Source organism: Stomoxys calcitrans, chromosome 1 (assembly GCF_963082655.1).
Source record: "Stomoxys calcitrans chromosome 1, idStoCalc2.1, whole genome shotgun sequence".
NCBI classification, from domain to species: Eukaryota; Metazoa; Arthropoda; class Insecta; order Diptera; family Muscidae; genus Stomoxys; species Stomoxys calcitrans.
In genome coordinates, this window is record NC_081552.1 from 119,754,200 (window position 1) to 119,779,781 (window position 25,582).

General features: G+C 38.8%; 1 protein-coding gene across 1 annotated transcript in view; it reads left to right on the forward strand.

Annotated features, from left to right (window-relative positions):
* The window catches only part of LOC106092402 (delta-1-pyrroline-5-carboxylate synthase), a 336,045-nt gene that overhangs the window by 248,614 nt on the left and 61,849 nt on the right, over positions 1–25,582 (forward strand). The window contains exon 8 of the mRNA XM_059361090.1: positions 11,450–11,691. Coding sequence (XP_059217073.1) covers positions 11,450–11,691 — 242 coding nt within the window. The remainder of the gene's footprint in view (positions 1–11,449; positions 11,692–25,582) is intronic.

Below are 25,582 nucleotides of genomic sequence, written 5' to 3' on the forward strand. Positions count from 1 at the left end.
AGTATAACTGATTGGCCCTTGTGAAGGTGAACAGGTATGTAATGGGTATACAAAGCTCCGCACGGGCGAACTAACGCGTTTTCACAATTTTTCTTTGAAAATACGGATATTTTATAATATATTTATCAGATTTGTTGATACTATCGATAGTTAAGAAGAAAAATATCGAATTTATAAAATGGAACAAATATCAATAGTTTGATGCAATGAATTTAATGCTACATCTGATGTAATTAACTTAATACTTCTAGGTGAATATTAAGAAAATGACTCGGTACATGGAGAAGGTTTCCCGATCACCATAGTATGCATTAAGATCTTTGCAAATAAAGAAGTGATGGAATGTTTAATATATATTGTCTTAACAACGGATGACACAAATATCTTCTCAGATAAGTAAGGATAGGTTTAAGAGGCAGTCTGCCATCAGACTCACTTATACGTTTTCGTCAATTGTGATACCACAAGAACAGGAGAAGGAAGATGCCTTCTAGATCCTACAGTAAAACCATCCAGATTGCTTAAAAAATACCAGCAACTTGCGAATGTTCACATCCGCTAAAGCAGACAGGTTCTCAAAGAAATGAGAACCTTTAGTGGAACTCCTTCTTACTTCTAGTGTTCGATGTTCTCATAGCTTCTGCTTTAGTCGTTGGTGGCAAACTTCAAGTCTAGATTAGGCCACATAGTTTTGGAATGCTCACAGCCCCCTCTTGTGACCATCTCTCTTCGTTGTCCTTCAGGCCTGGTCTTACAAATTTTGCTTACATGTCGTTAGAGGCATACCCACATATTCCAGTATCCCTGGAATGTGTAAGGTAGTTCCTAGTCTCGTAAGCTCGTCCGCTTTACAATTCCCTGGGATATCTTTGTGGCCCGGCACCCAGAACAGGCGAATTTTGAATTCTCGTTGAGAGATCTGCGACAGCAGACCACCTCCTTATGGCAGGGATCACCGCTTGCTACACACTGCAGCGGAAGGTATCCTCTTCGTTATGATCAGTTTTAAATTTTTAGAGTACACCCCAAAGTCACCTCCTTAATGGCAGGGATCACCGCTTGCTACACACTGCAGCGGAAGGTATCTTCTTCGTTATGATCAGTTTTAAATTTTTAGAGCACACCCCAAAGTCCACCTGGCCGTCTAGTTTGGAACCATGCGTATAGAAATCTATTCAACTTCTATTACCGCGCATTTCATAGTTCTAACTGGTTCTATCAGAAACTATTTCTGTCTTGCAGTGGGACGGTACTTATTATCAAAAAAGAACTCAGATAGGGTGTAATCCACACTTATAGGAACATCGGATATTGTATCAAGGATAACACAGTGTCCGTAGCCGCCACATGACCAAAGGGAAAGCTCCCATAGCCTCACGGCAGTGGTCGCAGCAATTTCTGTAGCCACAATGTCCAGAAGCATTATATGTAGCATTAATTCAATGCATCAGATGGTGTCGTCCTCAGTGCGGCTGTGATGCACAAACAAGCCGTCCTTTGGATTCGGTTGACTATTGAACAGTAGGTGGACTTTTGAAGTTCCGTCCACCAGAGTTGCCTTTCTTTCCCTTTCCAAAATCTTGGACTTAAAGTTTAATTTCAATAACAAATCAACAGCTGATGGTGAAAAAGTGTTATCGATAAGTAAACTGTGTTTTAGTGCGTTTTTCAACACTGACGTTGTTCATTTACTTTCCTCCTAAAGATATGCTACAATTTTTTAATAAATGAGTGCAAAGCGACCGTTACAGTCGACATCACCAGAAATAACAGATAGCACTCCGAAAAAGCGTATTCCATACATCAATATGAGTTCCAATGCAAAAGATGTGTTTTCCTGGGACAAATTGGGTGAAATGTTGGACGAGAAGTTAAAGGATGTCGCAAAAAAAGAAGACTTGATTGAAATGAGAAATGAAATACGAGAGTTACAGCAAGAAAACATACAACTTAAAGAAGAAATGAAAAAGTTAACGTCTCGCTTGGAAATAATTGATCGAAGGTCACGTTCATCAAATGTTGTGGTCAGTGGTTTAACTTGCACATCCTCTTTACTTGCGAAAAAAGAGTTCACTAAAATTTGTACTGAAATTATGAATGTGGATGTGGATGTGGTTACAACTAGAATGGTTGGATCAGGAAGGCTTTTTATTTTTACATTGGGCTCGTGTATCCAAACTCAAAAAGTGTTATCGGCTAAAAGAAATTTAAATGGGAAGAATATTTTTATCCAGCGAGATTATACAGAAAGCGAGCAAAGCATACGATACAACATGAGAAAGTTGAAAAATGAAGTATTAAACAAAAGAATTAATGTAAATGTACGATTGGCCGAATTTTCCATTTATATCAATGAAAAACGCTTCAATTGGTCTCAGGGAAAAATTATTGCTGCCTCGGAATGTGATGCCGCCTTTTTGAAGGAAATCATTGGCGAAAATGTGTATGATATTATTTCTAGAGATAGTTACAATAACGATACTGTTACCTATAAACCAGCCTCTCAATAGCAACTCGAATCGTGCCATTTACTATCATACAATGTCTCTAACCTTCAAAAAGCACTTAATTTTGGAAATTTTTTAACATATTTAAATAAATTTGAGATATTTTTTCTTTTCGAAACCCATGTGGAAGCAAGTAAAATATCATATTTTTCAACTTTTTTTAAAGATTATTATATACACTGGGTCGAAGCAACAAGAATACATAGATCTGGCCGTGCAAGTGGTGGTTGCTTGTATGGTTTTAAAAAAGATATTAAAAGAAAGTTTAAACTCGAATTCGCTACGATTCACAATGTTACCGTTTTATGTACCAACCTTAATGGGAGCGTTTTCTATTTGATTCCATCATATTTAAATTGCACAAAATGGAAAACAGAGGCAGAAAGCTTTGAAACATTTTTAAAAGAAATCAATCCGGAAAATTTCTGCATTTTGGGTGATCTAAACGCAAGAATAGGTGAAGAACAGTTAATGGAAAACAGATTTTTTGAAGACTTTGCATATATAAGTGGTCGTCGTAGATCAAAGGATAACACTATAAACACAAATGGCAGAAAGTTGTTGCAAATTATTGAGGATATAGGGGGTATTGTTTTGAATGGTAGAACAACTGGTGATACAGAAGGAAATTTTAGCTTTTGTGGAATAATGGGTAGCTCTGTAATAGACTACAATATATGCTCCCACAGCTTTTTGAGATACGTTGAAGATTTTAGTATAGATATGAAAATTTTTTCGGACCATATGCCCTTACACTTAGAGATCAAGGTACCAAATCAATGTCGGACGAGTGATAATGAAAGGGTGTCTATATGCAAACTACATTGGAAGGACAAGTTTAAGATTCAGTATAGGCAAAACCTCACAACACTGTGTAATGGTTCCCATTTTTCTGCCGACTTACTAGCAATAGACATGATTGACACGGTTATATCTAAAATAAAACAATCGAACGTAGTAAAGGAGAGAAAATCTGTTTTTGAGCCGAGGCAGAAATGGTTCGATTGGGGGTGTTTTCGTTTGCGGGCAAGCATGATGAAGAATTTGAGAATGTACAGACGTTCACATACACTGATAAATCGAAGGCGTTATTTTTTATCAAGGGCTAAGTTTCGGTCTCTATGCAGTAAGAGAAAACAGGCGTATTATAATAATAATCTGAGAAAATTAGACTATATAAACTGTAGTAAGGACTGGTGGGCTCTGTCCAAATCGTTAAAAACCCCTTCTGCCTCCCACAGAGGTAATCTTAATGCAGACCAGTTCAGATGCCACTTTGAACAGATTTTGCAGTATACGGATGAGGAGCAAGCAGTGAGCTGGTGTATACCCTTTTTATGGGACCCCTTTCTAGATTCCCCTATAGAATTCGTCGAATTACTCAATGTCATTAAAAAGCTGAAAACAAACAAGTCTCCAGGGCAGGACGGCATACCCTACGAGTTTTATAAATATGCTCCCCATAATTTTTTGAAGAATGTTCTCCTTATTTTTAATAGGATTTTTTTACATGTGGATATACCAATATCTTTCACACAATCTATATTGATTCCCCTTTTTAAAAAAGGCGATCCTAACATTGCTTCAAATTATAGAGGATTATCGCTCATGGATACAATTTCGAAAATTTTCAATACCATCCTATTAAATCGTATTACAGGTTGGCTGGAACGTGAAAATATCCTTAACGAATTTCAAGCAGGTTTTAGAAAGGAATATTCAACGGTGGATAACATTTTTAACCTTGTGAATACTGTATATAAGCCCACTTATAGTTTTTTCGTCGATTTTTCGACAGCATTCGATTTGATACCTAGAAACAGCCTTTTTTACAAATTATCAGGTATGGGTTTATCTACGAAGGTAATAAAAATATTACAAGGTCTGTATAATAATACAACTACAAAGATTTGGGACGGTTGCAGTTTTTCGAAGGCATTTAGCGTAAATTCGGGTGTGAAACAGGGATGTATTCTAAGTCCGACACTGTTTTCATTATACATCAACGATCTACCAGACGAATTACCGGGTGGAGTCAGTGTCGCAGGTTGTAATATTAAAGTATTACTTTACGCAGATGACATAGTAATTCTATCTGATTCCCCCAATGGTTTACAAACGATGATAAACTCTTTGCAAGGGTATTGCACTAAATGGCGTTTGAAAGTCAACTTATTGAAATCGAAGATACTTGTTTTTCGTAGAGGTAGTCGAATAAAGTCAGGTCTGAAATGGTATTATGATAATCAAGAGATTGAGATTGTAAACCGATACACCTATCTTGGAGTTGAACTTGCATACAATTTATCATTCAATACTCACTTACAGACTAAACTTTTGTCTTCCAAGATGGCTATAAATTCTACATGGTCGAAATATTTAGCCCAACCTAGAATATCGAAAAGTAATAAATTGAAGATTTTCACAGCATGCTCTAGATCAATAATGTTTTATGCATCACAAATATGGGGTTTCCAGAAATATGAATGTGTGGAGAAACTGCTAAGATTTTTCATTAAAAAAATGTTGTACCTTCCAAATAATACGCCAAACTATATCATACACTTAGAAACTGGTCTACCCACTTTATATATGTCTACGTTAAAGAATCATTTTTGTTATGTCAGCAGAGTTCTGCGTTTAGGATCACACAGATTGCCACGAGTACTTGCAGAAAAAGTTTTGGAGTTGAAAATATATTGAGCGAAAGAATGGTCAAATATATGCGAAAAGATACAATACTTTCCTCCCAATCATAACGTCCCCGTTTGTTATTATTGGAAGGAGATTATTGACAATTTGAGTACTCACGAACGTAATGATTTTTGTAGCAGTGCAAATAACTCGCAATTCCATGATCTTTATTCTTGCTTACAATACAGTCAAATCCCTTCTTGTACTGCAGATCTATCTGCATATGCAACAGGTTTGATTATAAAAGCTAGAGGTGGCCTGCTTGACTTGAATGCCAAACATTTCACTGGAAGAAATAACTCAAATGTATTTTGTTCAATTTGTAATTTAAACCAGCCCGAAGACACATTACATTTTATTGGAGCTTGCCCTATTTTAGCAGAATACAGAACAATATTTTTTGGCAAGCGTGTTCTTGAAGAGAGTGAAGTTATTCAGATACTAAATGGCACGAATTTTCTTTCACTGTACAAATATATTATTGCAAGTTGTAAATATAGAAAATTAATTCTAAATGAATACAATATCTAATCACATATGAATTCTTTTTATTGTATAACTTAATATGAGAAAATGGCAAACAGCAAATCGCTAAGCCAAACATAGATGTAGAATACGAATCATTTATATATAATTTATCGAGGAAGTAACATAAGCAATTTGTAAACTCATCTATTAATTAAATAAAAAAAAAAAAAAAGTTTAATTTCCTGTTCAGCAAAACACCTAGGTGTATTGTGCTTTCTGTAAATGGAACACTCTCTCCCTCCAGGTAGACAGCTGCCACTGTAGGTAACTTGTATCTCCAATTTTGGTAGCGCACTTCGCTGTTGCACGTAGAGCTTCCTGAAGTATATCTCTTAGAGTGCTGGGAAACTTTCCTCTAATCGCAATTGCCACTTCATCAACATACGCGACCACTTTTACGTTTTTTTCTTTCAGAGACAATAAAATATTGTTAAAAGCTATATCCCAAAGTAGAGGAGACAGTACATCTCCTTGAGGTGTTTCTCTGCTGACCCATCTTTTTAGGTCCACAGATCTCAAGCCTGCCGTAATGCATCTTAAAGTAAGTAAGTTATTAATAAACTTTCTTACGGTTGAGTTAAAGCCTAGAAACTCCAACTCCTATATGATTGAAGTCGGCACATTCAATTTCAAGAAATAGTACCATTGTATATTCCTGGCAGCGAGAGAACCCTCTATGTAGCCGACTAGATCGTGAACGGCTGTTTCAGTGAATTTTCCTTAACTATATGCTTGTTGCTGCCGAGACAGGCGATCTTCAGGGATCTTTGCCCTAAGACATGTTTCTATCAACCTCTCAAGAGTCTTGGGCATAAAGGATGACAGACTAATAGGATGAAAATCCTTCGCCTTCGTGTGGTAGGGTTTTCCTGCATTCGGAATGAAAATTACCTTAGTGTCCCTCCATCCCACAGTTATATATGACATTCTGATACAAGCAGAGTATATCCTCCTAAGCCAAGGAACCAGTCTATCAGATACAGCTTGTAATTGAACGGGTGATACATCATCGAGCCTGGGGACTTAAAGGAGTCGAAACTTTCTATCGATCAAAGGATTTTCGGCTCAGACACAGTTTTCCTAAAACCTCCGACGAATGCATACCAGTGACACCCTCTTCTGGCATCTCGTTGTCCGTTGGAGTATTTTCCGGGAAATGTGTATCAAGGAGTAGTTCTAATGTTTCCTCACTAGACAATACATACATTCTCTGACTTCTGAATATACCCCACCGTAATAGGTATCTAGGACAGAATCTTCCTTAGCCTAGAGGCCTAGATGTATCCTCCACGGAGCCGCAGATTTCTACCCACTATTTTTTATGAGTCTTTTTCAGCTCGCTCTTATATTTTCTAAGCTCAGCCTTATAGATGTCCCAATCGTGTGGAGCTCTTGTAGCTTTCGTTCTGTTGAAGAGTTTTATGCAGTCCAAAGACCAACCAGCTCTGGGGTACACCATGGCGGTCGCTGTTTGTCCATTGGCTTTGGATTAGGACATGGTGACACAAGCGAGTCATTCAGGACCTTTGTGATCCGCTTGAGCATTATGTCTATATCCTCCGTAGTTTCCACTTCCATTTCTGGTCTTAAAGGGATAGACGTGCAGAATTTGTGCCGAAATTTATCCCAATCCGCCTTTTTTCTGTTTAGCCGAGGGACTACTTCTGCAGTATTTTCTTCAAGGCTGCAACTAATTTAACGAAGATGAGAGAAGCTGTGGTCATCCAACACATCCCAGTCGCATATTCTTCCGCTTATGTCTTCCGATACAAATGTAACATCTAGTACATCCTGCCTGTTCCTGGTAACAAAGGTCGGTTTATACTCGTTATTACAAATCGCTAGATTGCAGCTCACCCTTTCGTTGACATCCGAGCTTCCGCATATCTTGTGATGTGCATTAGCATCTTCCCTACAGAAGGGGCTTCAACCAGCAACTTAAGGTTTGAAGGCGACTTCTCTGAATCGTGTGAAATGTATAGGGGAGCCAGCCAATAATTAGACTTATTTATTTGAAGGCTGGCTACTACTAAATCTTCAGTGCTTAGCGACGGATGAAGAAAAACATTTAGACTACCCTTTGCAAGAACACAGGCTGGATAAGAACAACATCAAATCCCCCTGTCATCAGGATGAACTTTAGTGCCGCCGAAGCGGCTTTACAGTTGTGGAGATATATCTGTAGAAACCGGACCATCGTCAGGATTCAGAACTTCCACCACTGTTGTGTTAGCCTCGTCTTCTGATTCCGCCAGGAGTTCATCCTCACAAGATTCGTTAGATCTTGTCATGATGAGCTTTCGTACGCATTCAGGGGCAAGTGAGAGGGCAGTGGAACCACTCTTCCTCAGGACACTGGATACTTGCGGTGTGGACTATACTTTCTTAGATGCTTTACTAGCTGCTGCGGTCAAAGTATTTTGTGAGTTCCGTCCTTCCCCGCTGGCGCACAGCTTTAGCTCAGTCCAACCGGATGACCCACCCACACAGAGTTATCGGGTCCCGTTTCGATGCCGTCCCTCCTGTCTCGATTGTGGCAGGGGTATTTTCTGGCGTATTGCCAGACTTTAGCGATGTGTTCGATGGTTCCTCAGGCACGTGTTCAGCAACAACTGCTCAGTCGTCTCCTGTATTCCCAACACCCCCGCGTCTATAGACCTTCAGTATCAACTTGTAGAATCCGTAGAATACAACATCTTCAGACTTGGATTTAGGATCTGAGGGAATCCTAGGCATGTAGTCCTTGGAATGGCCTGTGCAGCGACTCCCCGAGCCCAATTTAGGCAGTCTCTCTCCCTATTAGTGAGAGTCTTAGGATCATTCGCACCAAGCCTCTCAATAAACCTGAGAGCGATGCGTCTTTTATTATTCCAACCTCTTAAAGAGCCAGTTGCTTTGCCGGGGCAAATTAGGCCTTGACCTTAAGACTCCATCCAGGTGTCTTCGTCAAAAGCCCCTGCTGTCCGTCGGTCGGCTTGTGGAGCTTGAAACAGTCACTCCACCAGTCTAGATCTGCCGCTCCACTGGAAACAGAAGCAGATCAGCAACCGCCTAATGAATACCACTATCATAGCTATCTTTGGGTGACTTACATTTTTCGTCCAAAAATAATGACCTCTTACGAGTTACAGAAAAACAGGAGCGAAATAACAATCGTCTCAGACAGCCATCAAATCTTTGCAGAACGTTTTTATACCAACCACCGAAGGATGGGGGTATATTCATTTTGTCATTCCGTTTGCAACACATTGAAATATCCATTTCCGACCCTATAAAGTATATATATTCTTGATCAGCGTAAAAATCTAAGACAATCTAGACATGTCCGTCCGTCTGTCCGTCTGTCCGTCTGTCTGTTGAAATCACGCTACAGTCTTCAAAAATGGAGATATTGAGCTGAAACTTTGCACAGATCTTTTTTTTATCCATAAGCAGGTTAAGTTCGAAGATGGGCTATATCGGACTATATCTTGATATAGCCCCCATATAGACCGATCCGCCGATTTAGGGTCTTTGGCCCTTAAAAGCCACATTTATTATCCGATTTTGCTGAAATTTGGGACAGTGAGTTGTGTTAAGTCCTTCGGCAAAACCCTCGTCAATTTGGCTCAGATCGGTCCAGATTTGGATATAGCTGCCATATAGACCAATCCTCCCATTTAGGGTCTTAGGCCCATAAGAGCCACATTTATTATCCGATTTTGGGAAAGTGGATTGTTTTACGTCCTTCGACATCCTTCGCCAATTTTGCCCAGATCGGTCTTGATTTGGATTTAGCTGCCATATAGACCGATCCTTCGATTTAGGGTCTTAGGCCCATAAAAGTCACATTTATTATCCGATTTTGCTGAAATTTGAAGCAGTGAGTTGTGTTAGGCCCTTCGACATCCTTCGCCAATAGCTCAGATCGTTACAGATTTGGATATAGCTGCCGTATAGACCGATCCTCCGATTTAGGGTCTTAGGCCCATAAAATGCGCAGTTATTGTCCGATGTCATCGAAAATTGGGACAGTGAGTTAAGTTAAACCCCTTGACATACTACTGCATTATGGGCCAAATCCGTTCACATTTGGATATAGCTGCCATATAGACCGATATCTCGATTTAAAGTCTTGGCCCCATAAAAGGCGCATTTATAATCCTATGCCACTGAAATTTGACACAGTTGCTTATGTTAGGCTCTTCGACATTCGTGTCGCATATAGTTCAGATTGGTTTATTTTTAGATATGGCTACTAAAAAGACCAATATTTTGTTGAACAATGACTCGTACTTATTACTATTTGGTCCAAATGGGAACATATTTCGATATAACTGCTATGGGACATAAGGCAAGCAATTTTCACAGGATTTTGATGAAAGGTGGTTTACATATATACCCGAGGTGGTGGGTATCCAAAGTTCGGCCCGGCCGAACTTAACACCTTTTTACTTGTTATGAACTCAAAATAAATGCTAAAAGATTATGTGGGTCAATATAAACTTAAATAGTTTTATCGCTTTGTTCGTGTTGACTTAACCACAGGCTTCACCGCTCGTATCAGTCACGACTTATCATTCCTGATTGAAAAACATACTAGAAGACTAGGGGTTCAAAATAATTATTTCTGGTGTGTAGCTTATTTCAATGTCAAAAAGTTCAGCAGGGCCGAACATTTGACACCAATGTTTATGAAACAAGTAAGAGTGTGCTAAATTCGGCCGGGCCGAATCTTATATACGCTCCACCATGGTTCGCATTTGTCGAGTTCTTTGCGCGGTATCTCTTTTTAGACAAACAGAGAATAATGAATTAAAACTGTTATGCTATTGGAGCTTTATCAAGTTAAAGTCCGATTCAGACCATACATGAAATGAATGCTGAACATTGTAAAAATCATTGTGTAATATTTCAGTCCATTCGGATAAGAATTGCGCCTTTTAGGGGCTCGAGAAGCAAAATCGGATGATCGGTTCATATGGGAGCTGTATCAGGCTATGGATCGATTCAGACCAAATTGGGCAAGTATATTTAATGTCATAGGAAAAGCAGTTGCTCAAAATTTCTGCCAAATCGGATGAGAATTGCGCCCTCTAGAGGCTGAAGAAGTCAAGATTCCAGATTCCGGTTTATATGGCAGCTATGTCAGGTTATGTAGCGATTTGCACCATACTTAGCACATTTGTTGGAAGTCATAACAAAATTCTTTCTTCAAAATTTCCGCTTAATAGGATAAGAATTGCGCCCTCTAAAAGTTCAAGAAATCAAGACCCAAGATCGGTTTATATGACAGCTATATATATGGCAGATTTGAACCATACTTAGCACAGTTGTTGGAAGTGATATCCATTTGTGATGCATCCTTGCCATTAATGTTGGACCATAAATTACTTTCCAATTAAATTTATGTTTGTCCTTGAGTGCAAGATGAGACTTTTGTTGCGCTTTCAAGTTTAATGGTTATAAATTTTTATTTTAAATGCTTTGCAGCACTTGATCTTGGATGCGTTGTCGTATCATTTACCAACATCTGAAATAACATTTATATTCAAATGCCATAAGAGCAAACTAAAAACTGAAGACTAAAAATTATAAAATTGCAAAATTTTTTATACTACTTTCATGTATTTTATTTTTTCTTTTTTGTTTCCTTTCTACTTTCATGCTGCATTTGAACGAATTCTGGATGTCTTCGCCGTGTTTTGGTATTCATACTGCATCTTGTCCGAATGCTGTAGCACGCATTGGCAGCCGTCAGTTACAAAGCTTGACACCCCAGCAAAGGGCCAGCGCTGTTAACACTTTGGCTGATTTATTGGTGAGCCGTGAGTCGTTCATTCTGGAGGCCAACGCCAAGGATCTAGCGGATGCACAACGCAATGGTCTGGCCAAGCCATTGCTGTCACGTTTGTCCCTGAACACCGGCAAATTGAGAAATTTGTCAGTCGGATTGAAACAGATTGCCGATTCTAGTCATAATGTAAGTTCGTTCTACATGTGCTGCAATTGTATTTAGTTCTTGTGCAGATATACATACATACATATGTATGTCAGCATGAAATTGTGGTTTTCTCATTGCCAGAGCATAATGACATATTTTAGTGTTATGACTGGCTTCCCATATCAGTTTAATGACATTTTTTTCACTTTTATTATTCTTTTCTTTTTTGCTTTGTGGGGGCAAATGTATTTGCATTTTAATAGTTTTACAAAGCTTCAAATGTTTGCGAATGAGTAATGGATTAAATGAACATGGTCCTGGTTAATGGTATATCATGGTAAAGCATTCTATTATGAGATTTATTTAAAGAGTTTTGCCAACTTTAGTAGTAATTCTTAAACAATGGAGTTGTATCACTTTTTATATTCATTTTCAATAATACTCTTCATTAAAATAGAAATCAACAAATAACAGTAACTAGCCCACCCAAGCACGCTGTGCCTTCTACAATGCAGAGAATAAAAGTTTACTTATGTGGTCCAATATAAACTTAAATAGTTTTATCGCTTTGTTGGTGTTGACTTAACCACAGGCTTCACCGCTCGTATCAGTCACGACTTATCATTCAAATAACAGTAACTAGCCCACCCAAGCACCATGTGTCTTCTACAATGCACAGAATAAAAGTGTACTTATATTTATAATCTAAACTTCCAGGTCTCATGGGTGTATCTTGACTTCAAATATACTCCACATTGTTGGCATACACAACTTACCACTACCTTTCGGTTGAACGCAGTGCACATTTCAGAAAGCTAGATTGTGCAGCCGCACAAGCATTCAGCCCAAAAAGTTTTATACCCACCACCGACGGATGGGGTTATACTCATTTTGTCATTCCATTTGCAACGCATCGAAATATCCATTTCCGACCCTATAAAGTATATATATTCTTGATCAGCGTATAAATCTAGGACGATCTAGACATGTCCGTCCGTCTGACCGTCTGTCTGTTAAAATCACGCTACAGTCTTCAAAAAAAAAAAAAAGATTTTGAACTGAAACTTTGCACAGATTCTTGTTTTGTCCATAAGCAGGTCAAGTTCGAAGATGGGCTATATCGGACTATATCTTGATATAGCCCCCATATAGACCGATCCGCCGATTTAGGGTCTTAGGCCAATAAAAGCCACATTTATTATCCGATTTTGCTGAAATTTGAAACAGTGAGTTGTGTTAGGCCTTTCAACATCCTCCGTTAATATGGCTTAGATCGGTCCAGATTTGGATATAGCTGCCATATAGACCGATCCTTCAATTTAGGGTCTTAGGCCCATAAAAGCCAAATTTATTATCAGATTTTGCTGAAATTTGAGACAGTGAGTTGTCTTAGGCCCTTCGATATCTTCTGTTAATATGGTTTAGATCGGTTCAGATTTGGATATAGCTGCCATATAGACCGATCCTCCAATTTACCTCCAATTTAGGGTCTAAGGCCATAAAAGCCACTTTTATTATCCGATCTTGCTGAAATTTGGGGCATGGAGTTGTGTTAGACCCTCCAACGTTCTTCGTCAATTTGGCCCAGATCGGTTCAGATTTGGATATAGCTGCCATATAGACCGATCCTCCGATTTAGGGTGATAAGCCCATAAAGGCTACATTTATTATCCGATTTTGCTGAAATTTGGGACAGTGCGTTGTCTTACGCCCTTCAACATTCTCCATTAATATGGCTCAGATCGGTTCAGATTTGGATATAGCTGCCATATACACCGATCCTCCAATTTAGGGTTTTAGGCCCTTAAAAGCCACATTTATTATCCGATTTTGCGCAAATTGGGGCAGTGAGTTGTGTTAGGCCCTTCAACATTCTCCATCAATTTGGCTTAGATCGGTCCAGATTTGAATATAGCTGCCATATAGACCGATCTCTCGGTTTTGGGGCCATAAAAAGCGCATTTATTGTCCGATGTTGCCGAAATTTGGGACAAAGAGTTATGATAAGCCCCTCCACATATTTCTGCAATTTGGTCTAGATCGATCAAGATTTGCATATAGCTGCCATATAGACTGATCTCTCGATTTGAAGTCTTGGTGCATAAAAGGCGCATTTTTAATCCGATTGCACTGAAATTTGACACACTGACTTATATTATGCTTTTCGACATCCGTGTCGTATAGATCGGATTATTTTTAGATATAACTACTAAAAAGACCAATATTTTGTTATATACAATGGAACAATGACTTGTACTTATTAGTATTTGATCCAAATCGGAACATATTACGATATAACTGCTATGGGACATAAGGTATGGAATTTTCACTGGATTTTGATGGAAGGTGGTTTACATATATACCCGAGGTGGTGGGTATTCAAAGAACTTAACGCCTTTTTACTTGTTTTTTTATACCCTCCACCATAGGATGGGGGGTATACTAATTTCGTCATTCTGTTTGTAACTACTCGAAATACTCGTCTGAGACCCCATAAAGTATATATATTCTTGATCGTTGCGACATTTTATGTCGATCTAGCCATGTCCGTCCGTCTGTCCGTCCGTCCATCCGTCCATCTGTCTGTCGAAAGCACGCTAACTTCCGAAGGAGTAAAGCTAGCCGCTTGAAATTTTGCACAAATACTTCTTATCAGTTTAGGTCGGTTAGTATTGTAAATGGGCCATATCGGTTCATGTTTTGATATAGCTGCCATATAAACCGGTGTTGGGTCTTGACTTCTTGAGCCTCTAGAGTGCGCAATTCTTATCCGCTTGGAATGAAATTTTGCTTTGGGGTAAATATCTCTGAAAGTTGAATCCGTAATTCAACTTTCGTACTCTACATGTAAAATCCTCATTGGCATGATAGGTCGTTATGTTAGGAAACAGGATGACCACCAAACACTTGACATCATATTTTTATGTCATATTCGTTTCGCCGCATACACGTCGCTTTGGGTTCTACAGTGACATGACACTTCCTCAAATATCCCCCTAATGATATTGAAATTTGCAAGTAAATCTTAGTCAATACGAACATATGAAAAGATATTGATATTTTACCTTGAAACATATGAGACCCATCACATAATGTAAGCAAATATACTGCACCCTCTTTACTTGTTTTAACTCTCCACCAAGTATTACCTTCATAAAGTGCATAGTGTAGCCACATAATTATTTGCTCTGACCCCAAAATAAAACGAAACAAGTAAAAGCGTGCTAAGTTCGGCCGGGCCGAATCTTATATACTCTCCACCATGGATCGCATTATCGGGCTATAGGCTGATTCAGACCATAATAAACACGTATGTTAATGGTCATGAGAGAATCCGTCGTACAAAATTTCAGGCAAATCGGATAATAATTGCGACCTCTAGAGGCTCAAGAAGTAAAGATCCCAGATCGGTTTATGTGGCAGCTATATCAGGTTGTGAACCGACTTGTACCTTATTTGACATAGTTGTTGAAAGTAACAATAAAAAACGTCTTGCAAAATTTCAGCCAAATCGGATAGGAATTGCGCCCTCTAGAAGCTCAAGAAGTCAAATCCCCAGATCTGTTTATATGACAGCTATATCAGGTTATGAACCGATTTGAACCATACTTGGCACAGTTGTTGGTATCATAACAAAATACTACGTGCCAAAATTCATTCAAATTGGATAAGAATTGCGCCCTCCAGAGGCTCAAGAAGTCAAGACCCCAGATCGGTTTATATGGCAGCTATATCAGGTTATGGACCGATTTGAACCATACATGGCACAGTTGTAGGATATCATATTAAAACACATCGTGCAAAATTTTATCCCAATCGGATAAGAATTGCGCACTCTAGAGGCTCAAGAAGTCAAGACCCAAGATCGGTTTATGTGGCAGCTATATCAAAACATGGACCGATATGGCCCATTTACAATATCAACCGACCTACACTAATAAGAATTATTTGTGCAAAATTTCAAGCGGCTAGCTTTACTCCTTCGGAAGTTAGCGTGCTTTCGACAGACAGACGGTCGGACGGACAGACGGACGGACATGGCTAGATCGACATAAAATTTCACGACGATCAAGAATATATATACTTTATGAGGTCTCAGACGAATATTTCGAGTAGTTACAATCAGAATGACGAAATTAGTATACCCCCCATCCTATGGTGGAGGGTATAAAAAAAGTTTCCAATGGTGGTAACAGTATTTGCCAAAACAATACCTGAAGCCATAGAAGTCAAATTAAATTTATTATTATTTATTTGTACACGTAATTTTATAAATAAATGGTATTAATTTTATTTTGCTATTCACAATAGAGGTATTTCTGCAGTTGGCCACACTTATTTGAGAAAAACGTATCTGGCAGTCTTGACGACAGACGTTCTACATAAGCCTGCACTAGTAATTTATTGAGAACTTCGTCATCCCGCAAAGACGTCATTTTCATACAAATTCCATTGCACTGCACTATATAGTGGTAAAATAAAACACAGCTAATGTTAACATCCGCCCTCTCACTGAGACTCTCCACCAAAGGCCTGCACAAAACCATTCATTGGTGTCTGTTTTTGCTAAACTCGTGAACTCTGAACCCACATGATGTTGTATTTCAAGACTCCTGAAGAGCGAGACACTGAACATAGAGTAAAACGAACAAGTTGCTGTTGAGTAAAAAATTTTGAAAAATAACCAGTGGTTGAGGGTATTTTTATACCCTCCACCGTAGGATGGGGGTATAATAATTTCATCATTCTGTTTGTAACACCTCGAAATATGCGTCTAAGACCACATAAAGTATAAATATTCTTGATCGTAATGTCATTATAAGTTGATCTAGCCATGTCCTTCCGTCCGTCCGTCCGTCTGTCTGTCTGTCGAAAGCAACTTTCGAAGGAGTAAAGCTAGCCACTTGAAATTTTGCACAAATACATTTTACTAGTGTCGGTCGGTTGGTATTTAAATGGGCCAAATCGGTCCATGTTTTAATATAGCTGCCATATAAACCGATCTGGGATCTTGACTTCTTGAGCCTCTAGAGGGCGTAATTCTCATCCGGTTTGGCAGAAATTTTGAACAACGACATCTCTCATGATCTTCAACATACGTGTCTAATATGGTCTGAATCGATTAATAGCTTGATACAGCTCCCTTATAAACCTATCTCCCGATTTTGCTTCTTGAGCCCCTATAATGCGCAATTCTTATCCGAAAGAACTGAAATATTACACAATGACTTCTACAATGTTCACCATTCATTCATGGTCCAAATCGGACAATAATTTCTTACTGCTCCAATAGCATAACAGTTCTTACTCAATATTCTGTGTGCCTAAAGAGAGATACCGCGCATAAAACTCGACAAATGCGATCAATGGTGGAGGGTATATAAGATTCGTCCCGGCCGAACTTATTCGTCTTGGGTCTTGACTTCTTGAGCCTCTAGAGGGCGCAATTCTTATCCGATTTGAATGAATTTTGGCACGAAATATTTTGTTATGATATCCAACAACTGTGCCAAGTATGGTTCAAACCGGTTCATAACCTGATATAGCTGTCAATAAACAGATCTTGGGTCTTGACTTCTTGAGCCTCTAGAGTGCGCAATTCTTATCTGGTTGGAATGAAATTTTGCACGTAATATTGTGTTATGATATCCAACAACTGTGCTAAGTATGGTTCAAATCAGTCCATAACCTGATATAGCTGTCATATAAACAGATCTGTTGACTTGACGTCTTGATCTTCTAGATGGCGCAATTCCCATCCGATTTGGCTGAAATTTTGCAAGACGTATTTTATTCTTACTTTCAACAACTGTGTCAAATGTGGTTCAAATCTGTCAATAACCTGATATAGCTGCCATATAAACTAATCTGGGATCTTGACTTCTTGAGCCTCTAGAGGTCGCAATTATTATCCGATTTGCCTGAAATATTGTACGACGGATTCTCTCATGACCATCAACATATTTGTTTTTATCTGAATTCGTCGCCGCTTCAGTGAGGTATGAGAAATTGCTAGCTGTATATGAAAGCGTCTCGCTGCCATTTTCAAAATATGAACTGATAACGCAAATCGTTTGCAAACGGTTAGTTTTCTCATATAAAAAAATAGGTGTGTGTGTGTTTGCTTACCTCGCTTTTGCCAAATCGATCTTTTTGCCTTCGTACGTATTTCTTACTACGAAGCCGACGACAAGAAAAATAGTACTTTATCTGAAGCAAAATGTACCCGAATACATGCATTGTACAACGTGCACTCACTGAAAACCGAAACAATCTTTCTTTTTGCTGAAGGGCTCATTTTATGCGTTTGGACGTGGCCAATGTTGCAACGGTTAAATGTCAATATTGTCCATAGCCGCAGCTTAAGCTACTGACTGACATTCATGCCAAAGAACACCAAGTATGGCCACACGCATCACACAAACACACACCCGTACCCCAATAGTGACCTCTTTTAGCATACTCTTTCTCTCGCACATACCAGTCCCCTCTCGCACTCTCACCACAAACACTCTCACATATAGGTTTGCATTCACACAAGTAACGGATGCCGAAGTAAAACACGAATTGCTGTGTCTCTGCTTCTTCTTATTTTATCGAAAATTTATTCCTTATTTTCATGGATTTTGTTTACGGAAAATAAATTTTCATATATACTCTGCACATCTCTCGAAAAATATTTTCGGTTGATGTCAATTTCATTGAAATCCTTTCAGCCGTAATATGTACCACAAACTAGCCTTTATGAATCCCACCTACTGCATATGACCTGTAGTTATAAAAATGTTTGTCTTGTTGTTGTTAAGGAATTTGCTGAACCACATGCCAAGTTGGGCAACGCTCATCACACTCCCACAACACCCTCACCTAAATAGTGATACTCTTTACTCCCTCGCACCATTTGTTTTGCTTACTCTCAGCTTGACTCTCAGCTATGACTTTGACTTGACTCTCAGCTATGACTTTGCATTCACGTCCATAATGTATGTTTTAGAAAAAAAAAACTTACAACAATTTGAAGTGTTTATGCGTCTTCTGTTATTGAAAACTAATTCCACATTTTCATTAATTTTCATATATATTCGTCGCTTCGGTGTGGAATGGAGGATAGGTAGAGGAAATATCACCCCGTTTTGGGAATCTCTCTGTTTCACTGTACGGTGCTTCGATTTCTTCTCCATAAATTCCACAAATGACTGGCGACCACACAGATAATTCGCGACCCAGCGTTTCAGGCCTGGCTGGACGATCGTCTTAATGATGTTCTCAAATAGTTTGGCATGGCTGACCGTTTCGAATGCCTTCGATAGGTCCAGTGCCACGAAGACCGTCCTATCACATGGCCTGGGCCTTTGCAGGCTTCAGTAACGGGATCAATCTGCCCATCTTTCAGACATCGGGAACTATAAGAGTGTTCAAAGACAGGTTGAAGACAGTTGTAAGGTACTCATCTCCAGGAAGATCCAGATTCTTCAGCATCAGTGTTGAGTTTCCGTCGGGGCCCAACGCCTTGGATGATTTGGCGCAACGGATGACATTTGTAACTTTGCCCACGGTAAATTGTGATGGCTGTCCATCGGCTCGGAGACGGATACGACGAATGGCTTTCATCCTAGCCCTGTCACTCTCGGAATGTGCAATAAATTGACGGTTGAACAACCTGGTGCATCTTTTCGGATCCATCAGGGTTACTTTGCCAAAAGTGACCGAGGCCCTCTCATGCCGTCTACCGGGGTTCGAACGTGACTAAAAAGTAGACCACAGCTTGCCGAAACCGGTGCCTAAGTTTTATTGCTATTCCAGCCACAAATTTCGCTTATTTTCTTTGACTACCTTGTTTATTTCCAGATTTAGCTCGCTGATTCTGGGGTAAGTGGGGTCCATGCAGAGAATCTTATCATGCTCGTCCGCGAGTACCACTGCCTGCGCCGGGAAAATGCTAGAGAAAGTGTATCGAGCTAAAAAACATTTGTTGAGCAAATTAAAGAAAAATGTTCCCAAATTTTTTGTGTTTTCTTTATCAGGTCGTATAATTTTAAGACCGCCCTCGTAACAACAAACAACTATCCGCATTATAACTTTATGCACACAGCTTCACCGATCAGCCTCGATTGTCGGAACCTGTCAAGACTAATTCCGGGTCTTACTGGAAATTGTGTAAGGCGTCTGACTTGATCTAAGTGGTCAAGTAAAATTTCTCGCCTCTTCGGGCTGGACATAACCGAAACTGGAGTACGACGTTATATGAAACGGGTGAAATGGTTGATTTAAAGGCTTTAAGCTTGTGGCGCTTAGGATAATTTTTTTATTCTACTAATATCTTGTTTTGATAATAACCATTTTTGTTTAAGTAATAACCATTCTTAATATTTAAAATTTATTTTATACCCACCATCGTACAGTGGGATGGGAAAAAAATAAGTGGAAATAAGTCCGAAATTTTGGAACGGATAGAGATATCTTCATGAAATTTTATACGGTTATAGCTGATGTGTTATGGGCCTTCAAAGTTGGTCACATCGGCCCTACAAAATTTTGTTCGGGCCGTCAAAAGCGCATTTATGGTGCTTTTTAATCACTTTTTGCAGGTCCTTAAAAAGCCCTTCAGACCAGCAGGTCTAAATGTGCGGGATATCTTTTATAGTATCCAAGAAATTTGGCCAACAAATTTTTTTTAATTTTCGCAGAGGTTGGTCTCTCATTTTGTTGCTGATGAATATTTTTTTTGTCGAGGCGGTCCACCCCTTCCCCCAAACAGCACTTATTTACTGACCATGGGAATATGGGGCTTAAATTAAAGGTATTTGAGTGTAGAATTCGAATCTGATATCCAAATATTGGACCAAGTGTTTGGGGGGCTGCCTCTCCCCAAAAACATCCCCCAAAGGAGATGGAAGTAAAGCACGAATCTGATATCAATATTCAGGAAAAGTGTCTATTGAGGCCACCCCACCCCCACAACCACCCCCAAATAGGATGTATTTGCTGACTATTGCAATATGAGGCTCAAATAAGAGGGTTTTTAAATTAGAACACGAATCCGATATATATTTTCAAGGCCAACTCACTGAGTGGCCGCCCATCCCACGCCGACTATGGAAATATGGGGCTCAAATGAAAGGTATTTGGGAGTAGACCACGTATCTGATATCAACATTAGGGACCAACTGTCTAGCGGACGTCCCACCACCATAACAACCCCCAAATAGGACGTATTTGCTCACCAAGACAATTTGGGTCTTAAAGTGAGTGGAACTAAATATTCATAGTTTTTAGGGCCAATACCCCAAATCGGACATATTTGCTGACTTTACGCAATAAGGAGTTTAAATGAGATTAGAAAACGAATTTGATATCCAATATCAACATAAAATGTCACGACGATCAAGAATATATATACTTTATGGGGTCTCAGACGACGGCACAAACGAAATCAAATGACTAAAGAGACTAGATCTCCCTTATATATAATACGAAACGCTTCATTTATTTGGAACAAGCTGACTTGGCCCGCTCTGCTGCGCCTTCTTTACTTTAAATGGAGCAAAATTTTCGTTGGAATATTTATTTTCGACAATTAAAGAACTTTTAGTGAAATACCATTCGTTCTTTACTTTCAAAGACCTTTCATTTGATCCCCATATTGCTATGGTCGTAAATTTGTCCCTATTGGGGGATGTTTTTGGGGTCCCCTATTTGGATATCAGATTCGAATTCTACACTCAAATACGATTTATTTAAGCCCCATATTCCCATGGTCAGTTAATAAGTCACGTTTGGGGGCTGTTTTGGGGAAGGGGTGGACCATAAACGTGGTCCCACGTTTGGATATTAGATTCGTATTCTACTCGCAAATACCTTTCATTTGAGCCCTATATTGTCATGGTCGGTAATTATGTCCGATTAAATGGTGTTTTTGGGGGTTGGAGTGGTCCCCCGACACTTGGTCCGACAATTGGATATCAAATATGTTTTCTTATCCCAAATACCTTTCATTTGAGTCCCATATTGTCGTGATTGATCTAAATATATGTCTGTTATGTTTTGGGGATGGGGCGGCCTCCCTAGATACCCCATCCGAAATCTGGATACCACAGTTTTATAGCCTCCAACATAGGATGGGGGTATACTAAGTTCGTCATTCTGTCAATCTAGAGATCGGACTATATGACAGCTATATCCAAAAAGGGGCCGATCTGTGCCATAGTGCAAAAGTATTTCAAGAGGCTTAACTTAACCGACTGTCCCAAATTTTGGCGACATCGGACAATAAATGCGACAATAAATATATCCAAATCTGGACCGATCTGAGCCAAATTGACCAAGGATGTCGAAGGGCCTAACACAACTCACTGTCCTAAATTTCAGCAAAATCGGATAATAAATGTGGCTTTTATAGGCCTAAGACCCTAAATCGGAGGATCGGTCTATATGGCAGCTATATGCAAATCTGGACCGATATAAGCCAAATTAACGAAGGATGTCGAAGCGCCTAAGACAACTCACTGTCCTAAACTTCAGCAGAATTGGATAATAAATGTGGCTTTTATGGGCCTAAGACCCTAAATCGGAGAATCGGTCAATATGACAGCTATATCCAAATCTGGACTGATCTGGGCCAAATTGACAAAGGATGTCGAGGGGCCCAACACAACTCATTGTCCCAAATTTCAGCAAAATCGAATAATAAATGTGCCTTTTATAGGCCTAAGACCCTAAATCGGCGGATCGGTCTATATGGGGGCTATATCAAGATATATTCCGATATAGCCTATGTTCGAACTTAACAAAAGGAATCTGTGCAAAATTTCAGCTCAATATCTCTATTTTTAAAGACTGTAGCGTGATTTCAACAGATTAGATTTTTACGCTGATCAAGAATATATATACTTTATAGGGTCGGAAATGGATATTTCGATGTGTTGCAAAGGGAATGACAAAATGAATATACCCCCATCCTTCGGTGGTGGGTATAAAAATTGTATTTGAAGAATACCGTGGAAACATTTCACATATTCATGAGTGCTGTCAGAGCTAAGTTTAGCTCAATGATTAAGTATCTTCTTTTTATAGCCGCTCAGCGATACCACTTTGTTTAGAAACAATAGATGGCTGAATATGTTACCAGCTTTAATCAGGTACTAATAAAAATACGAATTTTGGATAACCGGCCAGAGAATTACAAATCCCTCTGAACGCCAAAACATGTATACCAAACATATGGAGACCACCGTGGCGCAGAGATAAGTATGCCAACCTATGATGCTGAACGCCTGTGTTCAAACAACGGCGTGAAAATCAGAAAACATGTTAAGCTGTGGTTATCCCCTTACGCATCTGAGGTATCCTGCAAGTTAAAACTTCTCCACCAAGTGGTGTCACTGTTCAGCACGCCGTTTGGACTCGGGATAAAAAGGAGCCCCCTTATATTGAGCTGAAAACTTTGATCGGACTGCACTGATTGATATGAGGGAAGTATCCCCAGTTCCTTGGAAAATTATCTAGTAGTATAAAGGTGTGGCCTGGAAAGTGTGGCATAAAAATTTTGACCCTGGAAGAATTCACGGGTTCCTAAACAAAGATAATTTTGTAAGACTAGAGAGCACAACAAGACGATTACTGGCTTAGGTGTATGTCTACCGTGGCATGGGGCGAATTAATATCTGCACATTAATTTGGCAATGTCGGTGTGTTTGTTGTCCTTAGCATTGATGATTAGTTTGCATCGGAATAGTGGAAAGTAAGGTTTTCTTCTATCTTGCTGCGATAAGGAGAGTTAGAAGAGTTAATGGCGTATCAGAAATCATGATCCACTAACCGGTCAAAGTGTTTTGAATAAATAACACACACTTATGGATACTACAACATTGTGCAGAGGTATTCGTGCGATATGGTAATGCAACACTTAAATAAAGGCTTCGCAAGCTCTCCACTTATTAATTTTCAAACGGCTTCCTATTCTTAGTGTGTATCGCTCTACAGAAAATTACATTTTACGATCTTTTTCAAATTTACCGATAAAAAAGTGTAATATAGTTAAAAAATTTCATTCGTAATGTTGAATATCAGATGAGGAATGACCAGTTTTATTCATATTTGTAATGAATAGCTTTTTGAAGGCATTACCTTACCCAGTTAAGAATTTTGTAGTTCGGCCAATTTGATTAAATCAGATTATTTCGATTGAAACTTCAAGCTCGAGGCCAAGGGTTAATTTGATTTTTCTTAATTGTTTTATTTAATATTGAATAATATTAATTTTGTCATTTTTCCTTAAAGGACAACTCGTTTCGAGATTTCTTTCACAAAGTCATTAATACCAGCTAAATATGATACTAATAAAAACTCCAACGCTGTGAATAAATTTAATTTGTTAAAACTTGATTGTATGAATTAATTATATTTTTCCGAATCAATTACCTTGGATTTTCTCTTATTGCATGAGATTAGATTCAGAACCGAACTCCTGCTCGCAAAAATATGGTAACCCTAATTTTATGCGTGGGCATTCAACTTTAACTAGACATGCACAAATAATATGTTTACTCCTTTATAATGCTATACCGCTAACATACCAACGATTTGTATTTATGTCAGACATAAAAAGGTTTTATTGTCATGTCTAATTTAACCTCTGTAGTGTTGCTCTTTTCGCAATTTTACTCTGGACTTTACTTGCATTATTCTTGCGGTAATCACGTTAATCCAAAAGTACACACATTCATTTCTGAACCCTATGCACAGAACAAGAAGGAAACGGATCAAGTATTCTTTCATGAAATTTTAATAATTCTGGTGTTAAATCTCTCTGGTGTGACAAAAATGGATTTCTGAACAAAATTTCAACAAAACGCTGTAGGTGAATAAATCACGTTTCATGATTAATAAGGATTTATTGCAAGCGGTTTTGCGGTGCAAAACTTTTTTTCTCTTTATTATGGCTTTCTCTTTTGCAATAAACTAAGCATCCGAATTGTCCATTGGCCCACACAATCATTCGTACGTCCAAGTGCACTTGTCTATGCTAAATGTTGTGCCAAACCCCCACGGCACGAATTTAGAAAAAGAATTATTGTTTTGCCCCAACAGGCATTTGGTATGTCGTTTGTATACTAGGGCACATGGCTAACAGCTCAACCACAATTTGGTGGTATTTATGATACTCCACTATTGACAATTTTGTAAATTGAAAATAGGAGCAAAGATATATAAATGACGTCCGTTTTATAATTTAACCTGATAATGCTATGTCAATAAGTATAACCTATGTAACTGATCGGCCACTATATTCGGTCAGTAACGTCAATTGTGGTGTTGGAAACCAAAATTTTTTAACAGTATATGTTCATATTTTCCAACTTTAATAAATGTTTACGGGAAGTTAGAACTGCTCTTATGACCTTTGACAATGGTTTTTATCTGATCTGTTGAGAGTATAGTTAAGCTTGCAAACAAAATGGTACAGTCGTTTTGGTTAGATACCCATCGCAATGAATTAAAAATCGTCTAAGTGATTCCGTACAGGACTGCCACTCTTACCTAAGCTACCTAACCTATTGCCTGTAATGCGGAATTAGAAATGCAATTAATTGAAAACATTTTCACGCTTTGAAGGGTAAAGTCAAATTACCCTTTTAACAGTTGATTTAAAAATCATTAACCAAATTTCTAGATATAGAAATAATCAAATGCAACAAAACACTAAAACGGTTTCCCAAAATCTCACTCCGAAGAATTTAAATTTTTTTTCTTCTTGTAAAATCGCTGGCGACCTTATGTTACGAGAAATATGTTGTTTAAAAAGTTGCATTCCATTCCATTTTTGCCGATGAAAGCCGCATTGGGAAATATTGTCCTCAACAGTAATCGGCCTGCAATACACTCTTCACATACCGATATAAATGGACCCTTTTTTTATCAGCAAGTCGTT